At 39.6% G+C, this 22,368-nt stretch overlaps 1 protein-coding gene across 2 annotated transcripts in view; it reads right to left on the minus strand.

Annotated features, from left to right (window-relative positions):
- Positions 1-22,368, minus strand: part of LMBRD1 (LMBR1 domain containing 1) — a 123,234-nt gene that overhangs the window by 27,579 nt on the left and 73,287 nt on the right. For both annotated transcript variants that reach the window (XM_082405077.1, XM_082405078.1), the window contains 5 exons: positions 11,664-11,728; positions 11,193-11,295; positions 10,527-10,631; positions 8,723-8,872; positions 212-290 (listed from right to left, as the gene is read on the minus strand). In XM_082405077.1, coding sequence (XP_082261203.1) covers positions 212-290; positions 8,723-8,872; positions 10,527-10,631; positions 11,193-11,295; positions 11,664-11,728 — 502 coding nt within the window. The remainder of the gene's footprint in view (positions 1-211; positions 291-8,722; positions 8,873-10,526; positions 10,632-11,192; positions 11,296-11,663; positions 11,729-22,368) is intronic.

Below are 22,368 nucleotides of genomic sequence, written 5' to 3' on the forward strand. Positions count from 1 at the left end.
AAAAGTAACTACTTTGTAATGATACTTTCCCTAATGGAAATCATTAAATTACCAAGATATTCTACTGAAGAGACCAAGGTCTTCTTGCTGGAAGTTCCTTTGTCACCACATATTAAAACAAAGGCATCAAATGATTAAGACACCAAAATGCAAGACACATCTTTTCTCACAGAGCTATAAATTCTAAGATGGGTGATAAAAGCTACTTTACCTTCAGGGGCATCTGCATCACATCTCTTTGGCACAGAAAGGGTTGAATTGCCTTTATGGGCATCATAAGTTATATTGCTCTGAAAGATGAAAATATAGTTAAAATATAAATAGTATATTAATAAATATATTTTGATTAAAAAGTAATCACTTTATGAACTTTATACTGTTTTCTATTAAACTACATCTAGCTAATATTCAAAAAGGTAAATTACATAAAATTGCAACTAGAAGAAAAAGATTTAGGGTAAATTTAACATTAGGGCTTTCCTACAACAATCTTTAGGCCCTGTGTTGAACAACAGAGCTTCTGCCCAGAGAAAGAGCCTACTTATTTTTCCACTGTGGAACAAGAAAAGAATATCATTCATCCATGCAAAAGCATGACGTTATTTCATTCATTCATAGAAGAATGTTTTATAAGCATGACCTAGTGAACCAGGTGCAGGAGATAAGGCAAGAAGAGAATAAAAGGTATAAGAAATGAAAAAAATGACTAAGGTGACCTTCTAGCATTGTTTCCCAAACTTGTGTCATTCGTTACCTCCATTATGATCGTGCCTTATCTTTGATCCACTGGCATTGTTACTTAATATTTTTCAATGGACTAACTTCTCAATCCTTAGCAATATTATGGATGGTATTAAAGGTCTGATGTGCTTACTAGATTTTGTTTGTTTGTTCCTAATTACATATTAAAGAAAGAATGGAGGAAGTACAGGATAAAGGAGTGACCTGGGCAGACTGGATTAATAATGAAAAACTCCATTAAAGTAAGGCTTTAACTGGGCCCTGAAACATGGATTTGATTTGACTTGTTAGAAGGTAGAGCAAGAGATATTTTAGGAAAAGGAAATTAAACAAAGGCTGAATTAGATATGGTCAAAATATTTTAAGCTGTCAAGATATTCAAACTAGCTCTCCAGGTACAACTAGGAATCACAGCTGGCTTTTGAAAGATCAACACCAAGGAATCATTGTAACAGGTACGAGGATCCCTGTCATGTTAAGAGAAAGCATAGTTACATACAAATAAAATAGTTATAGGGAGGAGAGAAGATGGCGGAAGAGTAAGACGCGGAGATCACCTTCCTTCTCACAGATACAGTAGAAATACATCTACACGTGGAACTGCTCCTACAGAACACCCACTGAACGCTGGCAGAAAACGTCAGACCTCCAAAAAGGCAAGAAACTCCCCCTGTACTTGGGTAGGGCAAAAGAAAAAAGAAATAACAGAGACAAAAGAATAGGGACGGCACCTGCACCAGTGGGAGGGAGCTGTGAAGGAGGAAAGATTTCCACGCACTAGGAAGCCCCTTCGCGGGCAGAGACTGCGGGTGGCAGAGGAGGAAGCTTCGGAGCCATGGAGGAGAGCGCAGCCACAGGGGTGTGGAGGGCAAAGCGGAGAGATTCCCGCACTTCCCGCACGGAGGCTCAGCGCTGACCAGCACTCACCAGCCCAAGAGGCTTGTCTGCTCAGCCGCCGGGGCGGGCAGGGCTGGGAGCTGAGGCTCGGGCTTCGGTCGGGCTTCGGTCGGATCGCAGGGAGAGGACTGGGGTTGGCGGCGTGAACACAGCCTGAAGCGGTTAGTGCACCACAGCTAGCCGGGAGGGAGTCCGGGAAAAAGTCTGCAGCTGCCGAAGAGGCAAGAGACTTTTTCTTGCCTCTTTGTTTCGCGGCGCGCAAGGAGAGGGGATTCAGAGCGCCGCCTAAACGAACTCCAGAGACTGGCGCGAGCCGCGGCTATCAGCGCGGACCCCAGAGACGGGCGTGAGACGCTGGGGCTGCTGCTGCCGCCTCCAAAAAGCCTGTGTGCGAGCACAGGTCACTCTCCACACCGCCCCTCCCAGGAGCCGGTGCAGGCCACCACCGCCAGGGTCCCGTGATCCGGGGACAACATCCCCGGGAGAACGCACTGCGCGCCTCAGGCTGGTGCAACGTCATGACGCCTCTGACGCCGCAGGCTCGCCCCGCCTCCTCTGTACCCCTCCCTCCCCGCGGCCTGGGTGAGCCAGAGCCCCCGAAGCAGCTGCTCCTTTAACCCCGTCCTCTCTGGGCGGGGAACAGATGCCCTCAGGCGACCTACACGCAGAGGCGGGTCCAAATCCAAAGCTGATCCCCAGGAGCTGTGCGAACAGAGAAGAGAAGGGGAAATCTCTCCCAGCAGCCTCAGAAGCAGCGGATTAAAACTCCACAAACAACTTGATGTGCCTGCATCTGTTGAATACCTGAATAGACAACGAATCATCCCAAATTCAGGAGGTGGACTTTGGGAGCAGGATATATTAATTTTTCCCCTTTTCCTTTTTTTTGTGAGTCTATATGTATATGCTCCTGGGGGAGATTTTGTCTGTATAGCTTTGCTTTATAATAGCTTTATTTTACTTCACTATATTATAGCCTCTTTCTTTCTTTCTTTCTTTCTTTCTATTTTTTCTCCCTTTTACTCTGAGCCGTGTGGACGAAAGGCTCTTGGTGCTTCAGCCAGGCATCAGGGCCGTACCTGTGAGGTGGGAGAGCCAACTTCAGGACACTGGTCCACAAGAGACCTCCCAGCTCCACGTAATACCAAACGGCAAAAATCTCTCAGAGATCTCCATCTCAACATCAAGACCCAGCATCACTCAATGACCAGCAAGCTACAGTGCTGAACACGCTATGCCAAACAACTAGCAAGACAGGAACACAGCCTCATCCATTAGCAGAGAGGCTGCCTAAAACTATAATAAGGCCACAGACACCCCAAAATACACCACCAGACGTGGACGTGCCCACCAGAAAGACAAGATCCAGCCTCATCCACCAGAGCTCAGGCACTAGTTCCCTCCACCAGGAAGCCTACACAACCCACTGAACCAACCTTAGCCACTGGGGACAGATACCAAAAACAACGGGAACTACGAACCTGCAACCTGTGATAAGGAGACCCCAAACACAGTAAGATAAGCAAAATGAGACGACAGAAAAACACACAGCAGATGAAGGAGCAGGGTCAAAACACACTAGACTTAACAAATGAAGAGGAAATAGGTAGTCTACCTGAAAAAGAATTCAGAATAATGATAGTAAGGATGATCCAAAATCTTGGAAATAGAATAGACAAAATGCAAGAAACATTTAACAAGGATGTAGAAGAAATAAAGAGGAACCAAGCAACGATGAAAAACACAATAAATGAAATTAAAAATACTCTAGACGGGATCAATAGCAGAATAACTGAGGCAGAAGAAAGGATAAGTGACCTGGAAGATAAAATGGTGGAAATAACTACTGCAGAGCAGGATAAAGAAAAAAGAATGAAAAGAACTGAGGACAGTCTCAGAGACCTCTGGGACAACATTAAACACACCAACATTCGAATTATAGGGGTCCCAGAAGAAGAAGAGAAAAAGAAAGGGACTGAGAAAATATTTGAAGAGATTATAGTTGAAAACTTCCCTAATATGGGAAAGGAAATAGTTAATCAAGTCCTGGAAGCACAGAGAGTCCCATACAGGATAAACCCAAGGAGAAACACGCCAAGACACATATTAATCAAACTGTCAAAAATTAAATATAAGGAAAACATATTAAAGGCAGCAAGGGAAAAACAACAAATAACACACAAGGGAATCCCCATAAGGTTAACATCTGATCTTTCAGCAGAAACTCTGCAAGCCAGAAGGGAGTGGCAGGATATACTTAAAGTGATGAAGGAGAAGAACCTACAACCAAGATTACTCTACCCAGCAAGGATCTCATTCATATGTGATGGAGAAATTAAAACCTTTACAGACAAGCAAAAGCTGAGAGAGTTCAGCACCACCAAACCAGCTTTACAACAAATGCTAAAGGAACTTCTCTAGGCAAGAAACACAAGAGAATGAAAAAACCTACAATAACAAACCCAAAACATTTAAGAAAATGGGAATAGGAACATACATATCGATAATTACCTTGAAAGTAAATGGATTAAATGCTCCCACCAAAAGACACAGGCTGGCTGAATGGATACAAAAACAAGACCCATATATATGCTGTCTACAAGAGACCCACTTCAGACCTAGAGACACATACAGACTGAAAGTGAGGGGATGGAAAAAGCTATTCCATGCAAATGGAAATCAAAAGAAAACTGGAGTAGCAATTCTCATATCAGACAAAATAGACTTTAAAATAAAGACTATTACAAGAGACAAAGAAGGACACTATATAATGATCAAGGGATCGATCCAAGAGGAAGGTATAACAATTGTAAATATTTATGCACCCAACATAGGAGCACCTCAATACATAAGGCAAATACTAACAGCCATAAAAGGGGAAATCGACAGCAACACAATCATAGTAGGGGACTTTAACACCCCACTTTCACCAATGGACAGATCATCCAAAATGAAAATAAATAAGGAAACACAAGCTTTAAATGATACATTAAACAAGATGGATTTAATTGATATTTATAGGACATTCCACCCAAAAACAACAGAATACACATTTTTCTCAAGTGCTCATGGAACATTCTCCAGGATAGATCATATCTTGGGTCACAAATCAAGCCTTGGTAAATTTAAGAAAATTGAAATCGTATCAAGTATCTTATCCGACCACAACGCTATGAGACTAGATATCAATTACAGGAAAAGATCTGTAAAAAATACAAACACATGGAGGCTACACAATACACTACTTAATAACGAAGTGATCACTGAAGAAATCAAAGGGGAAATCAAAAAATACCTAGAAACAAATGACAATGGAGATACGACGACCCAAAACCTATGGGACGCAGCAAAAGCAGTGCTAAGAGGGAAGTTTATAGCAATACAATCCTACCTCAAGAAACAGGAAACATCTCGAATAAACAACCTAACCTTGCACCTAAAGCAATTAGAGAAAGAAGAACAAAAAAACCCCAAAGCTAGCAGAAGGAAAGAAATTATAAAGATCAGGTCAAAAATAAATGAAAAAGAAATGAAGGAAACAATAGCAAAAATCAATGAAACTAAAAGCTGGTTCTTTGAGAAGATAAACAAAATTGATAAACCATTAGCCAGACTCATCAAGAGAAAAAGGGAGAAGACTCAAATCAATAGAATTAGAAATGAAAAAGGAGAAGTAACAACTGACACTGCAGAAATACAAAAGATCATGAGAGATTACTACAAGCAACTCTACGCCAATAAAATGGACAACCTGGAAGAAATGGACACATTCTTAGAAATGCACAAACTGCCGAGATTGAACCAGGAAGAAATAGAAAATATGAACAGACCAATCACAAGCACTGAAATTGAAACTGTGATTAAAAACCTTCCAACAAACAAAAGCCCAGGACCAGATGGCTTCACAGGTGAATTCTATCAAACATTTAGAGAAGAGCTAACACCTATCCTTCTCAAACTCTTCCAAAATATTGCAGAGGAAAGAACACTCCCAAACTCATTCTACGAGGCCACCATCACCCTGATACCAAAACCAGACAAAGATGTCACAAAGAAAGAAAACTACAGGCCAATATCACTGATGAACATAGATGCAAAAATCCTCAACAAAATACTAGCAAACAGAATCCAACAGCACATTAAAAGGATCATACACCATGATCAAGTGGGGTTTATCCCAGGAATGCAAGGATTCTTCAATATACGCAAATCAATCAATGTGATACACCATATTAACAAATTGAAGGAGAAAAACCATATGATCATCTCAATAGATGCAGAGAAAGCTTTCGACAAAATTCAACACCCATTTATGATAAAAGCCCTGCAGAAAGTAGGCATAGAGGGAATTTTCCTCAACATAATAAAGGCCATATATGACAAACCCACAGCCAACATTGTCCTCAATGGTGAAACACTGAAACCATTTCCACTAAGATCAGGAACAAGACAAGGTTGCCCACTCTCACCACTATTATTCAACATAGTTTTGGAAGTGTTAGCCACAGCAATCAGAGAAGACAAAGAAATAAAAGGAATCCAAATCGGAAAAGAAGAAGTAAAGCTGTCACTGTTTGCAGATGACATGATACTATACATAGAGAATCCTAAAGATGCTACCAGAAAACTCCTAGAGCTAATCAATGAATTTGGTAAAGTAGCAGGATACAAAATTAATGCACAGAAATCTCTTGCATTTCTATACACTAATGACGAAAAATCTGAAAGTGAAATTAAGAAAACACTCCCGTTTACCATTGCAACAAAAAGAATAAAATATCTAGGAATAAACCTACCTAAGGAGACAAAAGACCTGTATGCAGAAAATTATAAGACACTGATGAAAGAAATTAAAGATGATACAAATAGATGGAGAGATATACCATGTTCCTGGATTGGAAGAATCAACATTGTGAAAATGACTCTACTACCCAAAGCAATCTACAGATTCAATGCAATCCCTATCAAACTACCACTGGCATTTTTCACAGAACTAGAACAAAAAATTTCACAATTTGTATGGAAACACAAAAGACCCCGAATAGCCAAAGCAATCTTGAGAATGAAAAATGGAGCTGGGGGAATCAGGCTCCCTGACTTCAGACTATATTACAAAGCTTCAGTAATCAAGACAGTTTGGTACTGGCACAAAAACAGAAATATAGATCAATGGAACAGGATAGAAAGCCCAGAGATAAACCCACACACATATGGTCACGTTATCTTTGATAAAGGAGGCAAGCATATACAGTGGAGAAAAGACAGCCTCTTCAATAAGTGGTGCTGGGAAAATTGGACAGGTACATGTAAAAGTATGAAATTAGAACACTCCCTGACACCATGTACAAAAATAAACTCAAAATGGATTAAAGACCTAAGTGTAAGACCAGACACTATCAAACTCTTAGAGGAAAACATAGGCAGAACACTCTATGACATACATCACAGCAAGATTCTTTTTGACCCAGCTCCCAGAGAAATGGAAATAAGAACATAAATAAACAAATGGGACCTAATGAAACTTAAAAGCTTTTGCACAGCAAAGGAAACCATAAACAAGACCAAAAGACAACCATCAGAATGGGAGAAAATATTTGCAAATGAAGCAACTGACAAAGGATTAATCTCCAAGATTTACAAGCAGCTCATGCAGCTCAATAACAAAAAAACGAACAACCCAATCCAAAAATGGGCAGAAGACCTAAATAGACATTTCTCCAAAGAAGATATACAGATGGCCTACAGACACATGAAAGAATGCTCAACATCATTAATCATTAGAGAAATGCAAATCAAAACTACAATGAGATATCATCTCACACTGGTCAGATGGCCATCATCAAAAAATCTAGAAACAATAAATGCTGGAGAGGGTGTGGAGGAAAGGGAACACTCTTGCACTGTTGGTGGGAATGTAAATTGATACAGCCACTATGGAGAACAGTATGGAGGTTCCTTAAAAAACTACAAATAGAACTACCATACGACCCAGCAATCCCACTATTGGGCATATACCCTGAGAAAACCATAGGTCAAAAAGTGTCATGTACCACAATGTTCATTGCAGCTCTATTTACAATAGCCAGGACATGGAAGCAACCTAAATGTCCATCGACAGATGAATGGATAAAGAAGATGTGGCACATATATACAATGGAATATTACTCAGCCATAAAAAGAAATGAAATGGAGGTATTTGTAGTGAGGTGGATGGAGTTAGAGTCTGTCATACAGAGTGAAGTAAGTCAGAAAGAGAAAAACAAATACAGTATGCTAACACATATATAGGGAATCTAAGGGAAAAAAAAAAAAGGCCATGAAGAACCTAGTGGCAAGACGGGAATAAAGACACAGACCTACTAGAGAATGGACTTGAGGATATGGGGAGGGGGTGGGGTGAGATGTGACAGGGTAAGAGAGTGTCATGGACATATATACACTACCAAATGTAAAATAGATAGCTAGTGGGAAGCAGCCGCATAGCACAGCAAGATCAGCTCGGTGCTTTGTGACCACCTAGAGGGGTGGGATGGGGAGGGTGGGAGGGAGGGAGATGCAAGAGGGAAGAGAAATGGGAACATATTGTATATGTATAACTGATTCACTTTGTTATAAAGCAGAAACTAACACACCATTGTAAGGCAATTATACTTCAATAAAGATGTTTAAAAAAAAAAAATAGTTATAAAGCCTCTCCTATGGGATTCATGGTACCAACGAGGAGACATATTTTTCTGCACACCAAAACTTTTTGGGGAGCCATATTAATAAACTTACTTAAAATATTATTTTAGAGTAAATATTACGAGTTTTAGCAAAGTGCTGAGATACAGCTCAGTAGCTTGGCACCATGGGATCCATTTAAGGAACTACGGTAATGAGATTCAGTGTTATTTTTAAAAAGAACTTGTATGAAACAAATATACACATGCTGACAAATGGAATGAAAAACTAGTTTTAGCAATATTCAGTTTAACCTGATGAGCTAATATTTTATGTTAGCTTTCACAAATTAGAATTTGATTTTAGATTTCACTATGCTTAAAATATCAAAATAATGACTTTTTTTAAAGTGTGCACTTACCTCTATTAGGTAGTTTTGGCTTCCGTACATAACGTACTGGGGAGCGAGGCTGTAAATCATGTAGCTAGTGTGAAGGACGATAAGCAGTAGTATCATGCAGAGAAACAGGAGCGCCTGGGGCCTGGTTCTACCCCTTCTGATCTTATACAGCTGCAACGAAAGAGCACAGCGACGATACTTCAGCAACACGTTTCATGTGAAGGGCCTGAGTCCCACTCCTTTGTTAGGGCATAATGAACACAGTTCAATCCACCATGTCTTTTTCCCAAAATAAATGCTAAGCATTCTTAATCTTTCCAGATAATTATAAGAATAACAAAGAATAACAAAGCTTTCCCTGTAAAGCTTTTAGGTTCAGATCCATGTTTATTTTAAAAACTCAAATCCTAGAGAATATATTTGTATTCACATGGTCTGTTTCAGAAAAATCTTCTAAACTTATTATGTAAGAGCATCTGTTAGAAGTTCCTAGAGCTAAGAAGAACTGAGAACTACTTCTAATTCTATCTAAAGATTAGAGGAGTTTCAACTGTAAGTATTAGTAATATATTTGAGCTTTACATAATATTACTTCCCAAGGACAGACATGTCACATGTTTTAAATACTCATTTCTATGAAATATGATATCCTCATATTATACTCTACTATAAAACTATAATATAGTTTATGGTAATTTATGTTCATCTGACTACAGCTACTTTCACATGTATCCATACAGGAGGGAAACTAAAACATGTGGTAACAGATAGAAGGAGCCTGGTGACGGGCTTCATTTCAACGGCAGAGCACACTTTTATTCTAGCAACTAAAATAGCACCTCCCTGTTTTACTACTAGATTGTAGTACAGTATAGAGTAATAGGACTCCAGTACTGGATGGGATATGATCACCTAAAAATGTACATTTCCCAGCTTCCCGACGCCTAGTAGTGGCTGGTAGTGATAAAACATTAAACGTCAAAAGGAAAGCAGTCTGCTGGGGATTTCTGGGAAAGCCTTGCTTTTTGATATAGGTGTCACCACTTCTCCCAGCTACCTGTTCCTTACGGAACACGGACAGAATAAATGGGGCTGAAGCAGCCACATCACAATCATGAGGGAGAAGCCAAGAGGAATCCAGAGATATTAGACTTGATTTTCGAGCTACTGAAGCAATGCTAGATTTTAAACATTTTCCCACAGCAAGAAGTCTTTCATCAGTTCAAGCCACTGTTTAACTGGATTTTACCCACAGCTGGAAGTATGAAGATGACGTATCTCGTCCTGAACTTCTTAATTTACATCAAGGAGACTCTGAGAAGACACTAGCCCTTCCCCAGGCGCACAGTGCCCTCTCACCCCCAGGAGTCAGGGCCGTCTTCTGAGCCACCGGGCATCCAGCCGTGCTTCAGTGTGTCTCCAGGCAGCCCAACGCTAAGGAAGACAATACAACTTCCAGCCCAGGGCCCCGCAACCTCGGCACTACTGATGTTTTCCGCTGGATAAGGCTTTGCTGTGGGAGGCTGCCCTGTGCAGTGCAAGATGTTTAACTGAATCCCTGTACTCTAACCAACAGATGCCAGTAGCGCCTCCTAGCTGTAGCAACTGAAAACATCTCCAGACTTTGCCAAATGTATCCGGGAGGGCAAAATCGTCCCTGTAGACGAAGAGCACTTTTATGTTAACATGAAGTGAAATAGCCAGTATTTCCATCTTTGGTATCAAGATATTTACAACTTCTATATTATAAATCTAATATAATTTGCAATAATGGAGATTATGCACAAAATGATGAAAAAATCATAATACTGTAATATATACTCACTCTAATCCAAAAGAACCATATGCCAATATTTCGAATCCCCGCCATTGAAGTAAAAATAAAGTACATAATAATAATTGTTATAAGAACATAATCAAGAGGAAACACCTGAAAAAAGATAAAATTAAACTTAATACACAAACAATAAGGGCTTTAGAAGTCATGTAAAATTAACTGAAAATTCATTGTTCATATTTGGCAATGTTTAAAATAACCCTGATCAGGTTACTTTGATAATGCAAAAAAAAAAAAAAAAACAAAAAACAACCCTCCAAGAAACAATTACCAAACTACCAAACTATTACCAAATTGTTCAGTATCACTATCCTAAGAAAAATCCTATAACAAATTTAAACTAAAAATTACATTTATATATGGAATAAAGGACTTCGTTAAAAAGTAAAAACGGGAAGTGCTTGGAAAAGTTCACCCCAAGTCTTATAATGTATCCCCAAATCAAGTTATGTATAACATAAGAGTTCAGTAATACATCAATGCAATAATTTTTAAAGCAACATATCAACATAGAAGTTATATGTAAATAAAAAGCCAAATCAGCAGAGGGCACAGGCATATATTTCCAAGTACTAATAGGTTTGTCAACATAATAATTTGACAGAGTGTGACAATGTTTGCTAGAGTATAAAATGGATGATTTTTTTTACTTACTGTTTGTAGTACAGGCAAAAGCATATTCAGTGGATTACTCAGGTTAGCTCCAAAAATTATGAAACCAGAATCTATTCCAGCTGAATGGAGAGCTTTATCCAAACTATAACAAAAAAATGTATAAAGAGTGAATTTATATATTGCACCACATTTTCAGTTACTTTAGAAAGAATATCATCATAACTTAAGCATGCAGACTCATGGAGTCAAAGAAAACCATAGATAACAAATTAAACCTCACTTAAATATCTTACAGATATTGTTCAATTGATACAATTGAACAATTGACAATAAAGAAATACTGTCTATTATTGGGGCTTTTTAGTCATTCTTTGAGTTAATGCTATAGAACACTTCAAGTAAAATAGCTACTTAAGATGAATAGGCTACACTAATGGAATTCAGCGTGGAAAATGTATAATATCATAGGATGTGTGTAAGTGCTTTAGAAAATGTGTCTATTGTACTTACTTGGACAGGAAGAGAGAAATTATAAACAGCAATGCAACTAAGATGAAAAATATTCCCCAAATGATCTAAAAGCAAAAAAAAAAAAAAAAATCATTAAAATATACTTCTGAAGTTGATATTAAAAGCACAAAACCATTATGCTCAATATGAGTTACTAGTATATGACAATGATCTAAAAAAAATGACCTAAGATACATTTTAATTTAATATGTAATCATTTAGTATATAATCCTAGGCACACGTCATCTAAATTTTCATTATGAGACTATTTGAGAAAAAAAACACAAAAGAGACAATGCATTTCAAAGTTTTCATTGGTAAATAAACAAATGAGGCTCTTTGCTAGGTTCAATAAAAGGTTTATATTCAGTTATACTCAAATATAAAAAGTTAGCTGAAAACTACATTAAGACTAATACACATACACAAAAAACCAAAACCAAGAAACTCATCAGGTTATGTTAACCTGTTGTTAAAACAGAGACCTTGGAACATTTTCTCACAGACGTAATGAGATACTATATAGCTGACCCTTGGGCAACGCAGGGGTTAGAGGCACCGACGCTCTGCCCAGTCAAAAATCTGCATAGAACTTACAGTCGGCCCACTGCGATATCCACAGGTTCAACCTACTGCGGATGGCATGGTGCTGTAATATGTACTACTGAAAATTATCCATGTGTAAGTGGATCTGAGCAGTTCAAACCATGCTGTTCACGGGTCAGCTGTGTATACCTTATAAATAAATTATACCACAGCCTAGAAAAGTCTACATAACTGATAATATTCTTGAAATAGAGTACTAACGGCACTGAAGGAACTGTCATGTAGAACTCTCTCTGTGGAAGAATGTGGTAATAAGCACTGTACACTCCCTTGTACTCAAGTATGAACTTTCTAGTATGAAAGGATATGTATGAAGTATGAAAGGATAGCATATGAACTTTATAGTAGGACCACAGAAAACAAGGAAAACAATGATTGGAACTGGGTCTCTAAGGAATAAAATTTCAGAATAAAAAAGGGATGAAGTCTATGTTTGGCGAGAGCCAAAAGGAAGATTCCTATTAAGTACAGTTAAGTGTTTTGGTTTCTCCTTTGCCTGGAATTGATAGGAATAGATGGAAAACATCATGAATGTTAAGGAGATTTTTCATCTTATTTCACATGATCGTTAAGTATATTTTAGAATGCTGACAGGATAAAAAAAGTAGAATAACAACCCATTATCCTACCCAGCATATAAAGATGAATCTGGAAATAAATTTTAGGACTTGTTCTAGGGAACTCTTCAGTTCTGAAAGAGTGCCTTTAGAGCTCACTGGAAGAGGCAGCTTGGCAAGAGAGGACCAAAAACACTAGGCTTCCTGGTGGCGCAGTGGTTAAGAATCCGCCTGCCAATGAAGGGGACACGGGTTCAAGCCCTGGTCCGGGAAGACCCCACATGCTGCGGAGCAACTGGGCCCGTGAGCCACAATTACTGAGCCGGTTTTCTAGAGCCCGCGAGCCACAACTACTGAGCCCACGTGCCACAACTACTGAAGCCCATGTGCCTAGAGCCCGCACACCACAACAAAGAGTAGCCCCTGCTCGCTGCAACCAGAGAAAGCCCGCGCGCAGCAACGAAGACCCAATGCAGCCAAAAATAAACAAATATATAAATAAATTTATTTAAAAAAAAACCAAAAAACGACTATAGGCATCATTTGAAATAAAAACCCCTGCATGTATCCATTTTACATACTGGGTTTCACATGAGCATTCATTTATTTTAAAAAAGTTTCATTGCTAAATAAGTTTGAAGTGACTCCTTTATAGTAACAGAAGTTTATTAGTAGCATACACAATCTTTTTCTACTAGGTTTGAGCACGGCGCTTGATGCCTAAGTGAACTGGAGACAATAATCCTTACACTGAGGAAACATATTACTTCCCAGTAGCCTGTTGATAAGAAATAGCTTGTAGCATGAGGCAGTACAGCTGCCAACTACCAATGAGCAGAGGAGGAACATCACCCAGAGATAGCAGGAGAAATTAACATTCCCCTCCCCTGATCTCCGTTTTGGGGGAGGAAAAGAAAAGAAAATCCTTAAGTATCTTCCCAGTCTGTTGAGATGAATGACCCAGAGTTAGACTGTTTAATCACAGCTACTTACAAAACAAAGAAAAAATATTAAAAAGATAAATGTTTTATAAAGACCAAGGAAACTGTATATATTTATATATAAGAACTTAAGTTACTACTTCCAGAATGTCAGGGGTGACCACCCTGGGCTGACCTAAATGCTACATATTCCACACTAGCTATAGTGTCAGTTTTAAAATAAAAATTAAGCCAAAGAGATGACATCAGCAAAGGTAACAGAATAAGAACCTCCGAAAATCCTTTCCCCCCAAAAGCAATGAGAAAACTGGCATAAATGGTCAGAATCAACTTTTTCAATGCTATGGAAATTAACCAGAGGCATGCAACAATCTAGGAGCATTTATTCAAGAAAAACGGCTGAATCTCAGTAAGAGCACAGAGCACTGTGGCATTCCGACTTGCTCTAGTACCAATCCCTCCTCTCTCGTGCACGGCAGATGGCCTGTAAGAAAGGGGCTGCAGCTCTTTCAGAGTCTCCTTCCCAGAGAACTGCCATTACTCGACCCGCCTGGTAATTCCGTGGAAGATCCCATTTGCAAGACTGTCTATGTTTGGCCTGAACTGGAGTTCACAGTGCAAAAATTCCTTTTCCGCAGGAGTGCCTGTCAAAAAATTACAGGCAACCAATGAACTTCATGGCCACAAGAGCTAGTCAATGTCAGGCAAAAAATAAACTAACTAAAGAGATTAAAATGGAAACCCAGGGAATGAGATGTCCACAGGTGCTCTGAAAAGTTTCCACATATTCCTGGGAATGAAGAAGGCCCTGTGCACGCTCAGGAGAGACAGGAGAGGCCTAAATGTCCACTTGTGGTTGACCCTGAAGCTCTGTCTGCAGGAGCAGGAAGTGCAGGCGAAGGCAGCACTGTAAGTCAGCCTGGGTGCTGAAGTCATGTCTCCACTCACACTCAGCCCCTCAGCGAAGACTGGGAGACTTACTGGTTCTAGGTGTTTAAATCTTCGTCCACTTATTAACTAAAGTAACCAAGCAGAAACTTCGGTGACTACACACAACAAAGAATACAGGGGCTTCCTTGGTGGCGCAGTGGTTGAGAATCTGCCTGCCAATGCAGGGGACACAGGTTCGAGCCCCGGTCTGGGAAGATCCCACATGCCGCGGAGCAACTAGGCCCGTGAGCCACAACTACTGAGCCTGCGTGTCTGGAGCCTGTGCTCCACAACAAGAGAGGCCACGATAGTGAGAGGCCTGCACACCGCGATGAAGAGTGGCCCCCGCTCGCCGCAACTAGAGAAAGCCCTAGACAGAAACGAAGACCCAACACAGCCATAAATAAATAAATAAATAAATAAATAAATAAATAAATAAATAAATAAATAAATAAATAAATAAATAAATAAATAAATAAATAAATAAATAAATAAATAAAAAGAATACAGACTTTACAGAATTAATTCACAAAAGTCACTAAACAAACAACAACAAAGAGTAATAACAGCAAATCCAGGGGAGACTCTGATCTCCAGAGTTACCACATTATATTATTTAAAATTTTCCAGGTTTTAACCAAAAAAAAAAAAAAAAATTAAAGAGACATGCAAAGCAGCAAGAAAGTGAGACTAATAGAAGAAAAAAATCAATAGGCACTGTCCTTGAGGAAGTCCTTGAGAATGCTGAACTTACTTGACAAAAACTTTAAAGCCACTATTTTAAATATGTTCAAGGAACTAAAGAAAAGCATGTCTTAAGAACTAAAACAAATTATGAGAACAATTTCTCACCAAATACAGAATATCAACAAAGAAATAGAAATTATAAAAAAAGAAGTGAATTGAAATTCTCAAGATGAAAAATATAAAAACTGAAACAAAAAGCTCACTAGAAAACAAAGTGAAAAGTTCAGCAGATTTGATCAGCCAGGAGAAAAGAATCATTAAACTTGAAGATAAATCGATTGAGATGATCAAGTCTGAGTAACAGAATACAGCTCCTTGAGGTCATAGGACTGAGGTCTTCATCTCTTTGCTGGCTATCAGCTGGGAGCCTCTCAGTTCTTTGAGGGCATTCAGTTCCTGCATTCCTTTTCACATCCCCTCCATCCTCAAATCAGTAATGGCAGCTCAAGTCTTACATTCTGAATGTCTCTTTCTTACACTTTACTTTAGCACGTCTCTCTGACTCTAACCATGGAAGTTCTCTGCTTTTAAGGACTTGTGCTACTAGATTGGGCCCATCAGGATAATCCAGGATCAGCTCCATATTTTAAAGTCTATAACATTAACTGCATCTGCAAAGTCCCTTTTGACATTTCGTGTATATTATACTCACAGGTTTCAGGGATTAGGGCGTGGACATCACTGGGGGAAGAGAGAGGCATTCTGTCTATCACAAAAAGTGATAGTGATTCTTTGTTGGATTTAACGTTTTTTGGCATGAATCCTACTTTGTCTAATAGCACGATCATTACCTGCTTTCTTATTGTTTCCATTTGCTCAGTATATCTTTCAATACACATTTTTAGCCTTTGTGAATCACTGTTTTAGGATATAGTTATATCCTGCTTTCTGAGGAAAATTAAAAATTTTTCTTTTAATAGTGAGTTAGGTCCATTCACATTTATTGATATGACTAACACATTTCGTCTCAAAAATATCTTGTTGTTTGATAACTGTGTGTATATTTCCCATGTTTCTTTCTCCAGTTAATGTGAATTCCTTGCTCTTTGATTTTTAGTTCTTTTGTTAAGAGGGTTTATAGTTTTGTTCTAGTGTACTTAAACTTTCAAGCGCCCTTAGCCCCCATTTCCTTATTAATTCCTTTACTAAACAATTCATTAGTTTTTACGTGTCCAACTCCTACCTATTGCCTACACAATAATTATGAGAAATTCTACTTTTCTTTCTCCCCCTTCTTAATTACATTATTTCTATTCATCAGCACGTATGTTTGTGCCTTATTCTCTGCCCTAGCCCACACCTTCTCTCCACAGACCTACAATATTACATGTTCACCATTTTTCCCTTCGCTGATGTTTATGTTCTCACCTCTTAATTGGTCAAAGCTTGGCAACGAGTGGATTTCTCAAAAGAGCTCATGGGTACAGAATTCCATAACTGTTTTTCTAAAGGCTATTTTGGCTAAATATCAATTCCTTGGTTCTGCCAACTAAAAACTGGCACTTGCCATCTGCCTCTACAAGGACTAAGTCACAAACCGCTGCAGCCGCTGACCTTCAACACCCCCTGAAAGGAGTTCAGGGTGGAGATCAGGAGGGAGGCCCTCTGTGCTCTGGGAAAAACGGGCAGAACAGGTCTTCAGATGGTTAGATATTTTCTGGAGACAATGTTATGAGCCCGATTCTTGCATCTCCTCGTATCTAGAAAAGCACTAATCATCAATGGTGACGTCTGCTCCTGACGACTAGCAGCGAGCCTCTGCCTAAATGTGTGCTTGACTACACGTACCCCCTTCACTAAAACCGTATAGAATACCGCCCTTCCCCCTACCTCTTGCGAGCAGTTTCTAAGGGCCACCTGAGATGCTGTCTCCCGGGCTATAGTCCGCATTTTGCCCCGAATAAAACTTAACTCACAACTCTCACGTTGTGTGTGTGTTTTTTTTTTTTCAGTCGACAGTTCATACATTTTCATTGAGGTTTTTTGTTTGTTTTTAATGTTCCTCCATTCCTGCCTTGCTTTGCATGTTTTTTTTTAAAAAAGTCTAACAATGTTGCCCTTGTGAGTTGATTTTTTTTTCTTAGAAATCTTGAGGATTTTTCTTTAATTTTGAAGTCAGTTTTACTAGGAAATTGCACATAAACTTTCCCAGGTACAAAGTGTCTATTTCATGTCTATTCATGAAATAGAATATGTGGTGCTCCAAGGACAATGGTGCCTCAAGGACAAAGGACGACCCTGCCTGAAAAAGTGTCAGCGTTACACCCCCTACTGGACTCTTACTCGCCCTCTGCCCCATGTTGCCATGGTTATGAAATTCCTGAGCCCACCTGGGCGACGCCCACCTGGGCAACGGGACCTGTCCCAAATAAGGAAAGGCATATGCCCCGTCCCACTCCCACCCTATAGAAGGAAGGTGTATGTGCCTCAACCAATCAGTAAACGAAATTTTCACCTCGGACCATTCCTTTGTTTTCTGGCTATAAAAACTGATCAACAGCACATGTTCGGGCTCTACTCTCCGGGACTACTAGGAATTCGGCCCGCTGTTCTGGCAGTGACCCTTCCCTCTAATAAATCCTGTCTTCTTTACATTCTGCCTTGTGTCTGGAAATTCTTTTCCAACCCGCGTTCGGACCACGACAGAATATTCATGACACGTGGATTCAGGTCTATTTATTTTTAGGTGTTTTGCGGGAGATTACGCCTTTCAATATTCTGCTAATTTGTTTTGTTTTGCTACCGCATGGAAACCACTACACACAGGTAGTTTTTCTTTCTCTTTCAACACTCTTTTTCTGATCCTTTTTACTTCAACTTGTTTTCCTTCTCTTGGTTATCTTTCTGGCTTTCTTCAAAGCCTCCCGTTACTAAATTTTACTTGATTCTATTCTCCTTTGGACACCTTGTAATTTTGTTTTCATTTCTGAAATTAAGCGTATTTTCCTCCCATTTTCCCCTCTGAGTTCAACTCTCTTCATTTCTACCTGCTTTTTGGCCATTTCTGTTTTTGGTTTTTTAAATAGTGGTAAAATACAAATAACATAAAATTACCATCTTAACCATTTTTACGTGTACAGTTTAGTTGTGTTAAATACATTCACGCTGTTGTGCAACCAATCTCCAGAATTATCTTCATCTTGCAAAACTGAAACTCTATACCCATTAAGCAACTCCCCACACCTCCTGCCCCCAACCCCTGGAGACCACCATTCTACTTTCTGTCTCTACGAATCTGACTGCTCTAGGTACCTCATACACAGTATTTGTCTTTTTGTGACTGGCTTATTTCACCTAATTTTGGGTGGTTTAAGATCAATCTTAGGCCCACCTCCAAATCTTCTCTTCTCTCTACCATGCAATTTTTCCCAGATTGTCTTTGCTTAACACAAAGTTTTGCAGTAAGAGCTGGAGAGAAAACTTCCTGGACTTGGGGATTTTTGTTGTTGTTTTTACTTATAAGGACGGTTGATTCTCGTTTGCAGATCTGGCATTTGCAAGCTCTCTGCTCACTAAAATTTATTTATGACCTTAAAATCAATACATGTGGCCCTTGGCAGTCTTTTGCAGATACACGCAGAGGGGTAAAAATTCCAAGTCACCCGATGCGCAAGTTCCCAGCTGAGGCTGAACCAGGCCACGCTCTGCTTTCTTGTTTCAGCTCTCACACTGCAAACAAGTACCCTGTAAGTGGTCTACTTAGTGCTACATTCTTTGCATTTTTTGTGCTTTTTGTTGGTAACTTTGTTGTTTAAGATGGCCCCCAAGCACAGTGTGGAAGTGCTGTTTGGTTCCTAAGACTAAGAAGGCTATGATTACTGAGAAAACACAAGTGTTAGTTTTGTTCAGGCATGAGTTACACTGCTGTTGGTTCAGTGTTGATGAATCGACACTATGTCAGTGGTTCTTAAACACAAACACATAACAAACAAGGTTATGTATTGATCAGTCACTGATATCCAAGACCCAGTCCAAGCTTTTCTACGCACTTGAGGCTTACTGCTATGCCAGTGTAAAGATGGGTTAGGTCATTTACAAGTGGGTTTACCCTTACATGAACTTCAATATCCATACCATAATGTTACTGGTAAAGAGAAGCAGAATTCTCCACCCTAAAATATGCCTCTTTGGCATAAGAATTATTTTAAGCTATTTTTAAGAAACAGCAGAAACAGAAGCTCTGAAAACTGACAGTTACCCTTTTTTAAGAGATATTTACATTTATAAGGGAAAAGCTCCATTTGTAAAGGTGGAAGAGGGTGATGACCAAATCTTTAGAAACTCTTATCAATGCAGAAGGCAACTACTTAAATCTCATCCTGTAAACAAGTATCTAGAAGAATAAAACACTTAGGGAGAAATTTAAACAAGGAGGCAAATGACTGATATACTCTACTTATATACAGTACTGGGGGGGAAATCTTGCCACCAGAAAATGTGTCCCTCTGGCATGAGAATTAATCTCGGCTGATTATTTTTAGGAAACAGAAGACTCAAAGCCTTTCTTATTACCACCACGCCCACCCCACCCCCCAGCTGCCTAAAGAATTTAGATAAAGGGCCTGTTCCCAGAATAGAGTTGTCACCAGAGATGTCTGCAAGGAATAAGGGCCAGGTGTGGGGGGAAACTTGGTAGGGCCTAGAGCTCAGGGTCCACTCTGTGTTCCTTTGTCTCTGCTGGTCTAGCAAACACTTGTCTACCGAACATTTGCTTTTCCATCTCCATGTGAGTTGCCTTCCTCCCCTTTGAAGTCTCAAACCACTACCCCCAACATCCTCCTTTGTCTTTAGCTGAAGGTGGTATTTAAGGAGCCGGTTTCGGCTGTTTGGGCGAGTTATTCAGTTCTCCTGGGTCTCTCCCATATGTACATGTTATCAAACTTTTGTTTGAATTTCTCCTGTTTATCTGTCTCATGTCAATTTAATTCTTAGACCAGAAAGAAGAACCCAGAAGGGTAGAAGAAAATTTTTTCCTCCCCTACAACTGAAAACTACAAAACACTGCTGACAGAAATTAAAGGAGACATAAATAAATGGAAAGACATCCCACATTTATGGTTTGAAAGACTTAATACGTTAAAAATGACAATACTACTGAAAATGATCTACAGATTCAATGCAATCCCAACGAAAATCACAATGGTGTTCTTTGCAGAAACAAGAAAATCCATCATGAAATTCACGTGGAATTTCAAGGAACCCTGAATAGCCAAAACAATCTTGAAAAAGAAGAACAAAGTTACAGGACTCACACTTCCTTATTTCAAAATTTACTACAAAGCCACAGCGATCAAAACAGTATGGTGGGCTTCCCTGGTGGTGCAGTGGTTAAGAATCCGCCTGCCAATGCAGGGGACACGGGTTCAAGCCCTGGTCCGGGAAGATCCCACATGCCACAGAGCGACTAAGCCTGTGCGCCACAACTACTGAAGCCCACGCACCTAGAGCCCATGCTCTGCAACAAGAGAAGCCACCGCAACGAGAAGCCCTCACACCACAATGAAGAGTAGTCCCCGCTCGCTGCAACTAGAGAAAGCCCATGCGCAGCAACGAAGATTCAACGCAGCCAAAAATTAATAAATAAAATAAATTTATATATATATATATATAAAAAAAAATCAGTATGGTACTGGCCTAAAGACAGACATAAAGAATGAAATCAGACCCTTGTCCTTCACTATATATAAAAATTAACTCAAAACAGATCAAAGATCTAAATGTAAGAGCTAAAACTATTAAACTCTTAGGCAAAAAATCTTCATGGCATTGGATTTGGCAATTATTTTTTGTATATGACACAAAAAACACAGGTAACAAAAGAAAAAATGAACTGGACATCATCAAAATTAAAAAAACTTCGTGTAACAAAGGACATTATCAACAGAATGAAAAGGCAAGCCAAGAATAGGAGAATATTTACAAATCATGTATCTGATAAGGAGTTAACATTCAGAATGATACTGAGCAAGGCCCTGTGGGTCTCCAGGGAACAAAGCCTTTCTGTGTCCCCCATTTCTCTGATTACAGGAAATAGGCTTCATTCAGCCTCCATGACCTTCCCCGACTTCCAATGGGCAGATTCAAGCAGTTGGTAATTAGGGAAGGGAGGGGATGGGAGACAACGGAGAAACAAACAGTCAAGAGAAACAATAGTGCAGCCTTGGGGCAAGGTCCTGGTGCCCCAATCAATGGATACACACAAAGGTATCTTTGAGCTGTTCTGCAGATACTGAACCCCCCTCCAGGTGGGAGAAGTTAATGATAAATGATGGTAGCTGCCCACAAGCATGCAGACCCCAGACCAGCTGGAACCTGAAGGCTGATGATGCTGACTCCTGCTTCCCTCACCACCAGCCCATCAGAAGAATGCAAGCCCATCACTGCCTTGATCCTTATCACCTACCCCCAAGCAGGAGCCCTGACTATAAGACCTCTCCCTATTCCCCAGGGAGGGGGGCACTAGCGCTAGCCTGCTGTGTTCCCTCTTTGCCTGTCAAAGAGATAAAGCTACTCTTTCTCTTTCGTCCAAAACTCTGTCTCTGAATTTCTAGTCAGCACCAGAGCACAGAGGGCCAATATTTTGGCAACAAGAATATTAAAAACAAACAAACAAACAAAAAAACCCCCGAATAAACATTTCTCCAAAGTAAAGATACAAAGCCAACAATCAAGTGAAAAGATGCTCAATGTCACTAATCATTAAGGAAATGAAAATGAAAACCACAATGAGATATCACTTCACAACAATAAGGTTGGCTATTATCAAAACAAAGGAAAGTAAGCATTGACAATGATATGGATAAACTGGAACCCTGTGCCTTATTGGTGGGCATGTAAAATGGTGCACCCACTGTGGAAAACAATTTGTAGGTTCTTCAAAAAGTGATACCAGAACTGACACAAGATCTTGCAATTCCATTTCTA

This window comes from Balaenoptera borealis, assembly GCF_965194805.1.
Source record: "Balaenoptera borealis genome assembly, chromosome: 9".
Lineage (NCBI taxonomy): Eukaryota > Metazoa > Chordata > Mammalia > Artiodactyla > Balaenopteridae > Balaenoptera > Balaenoptera borealis.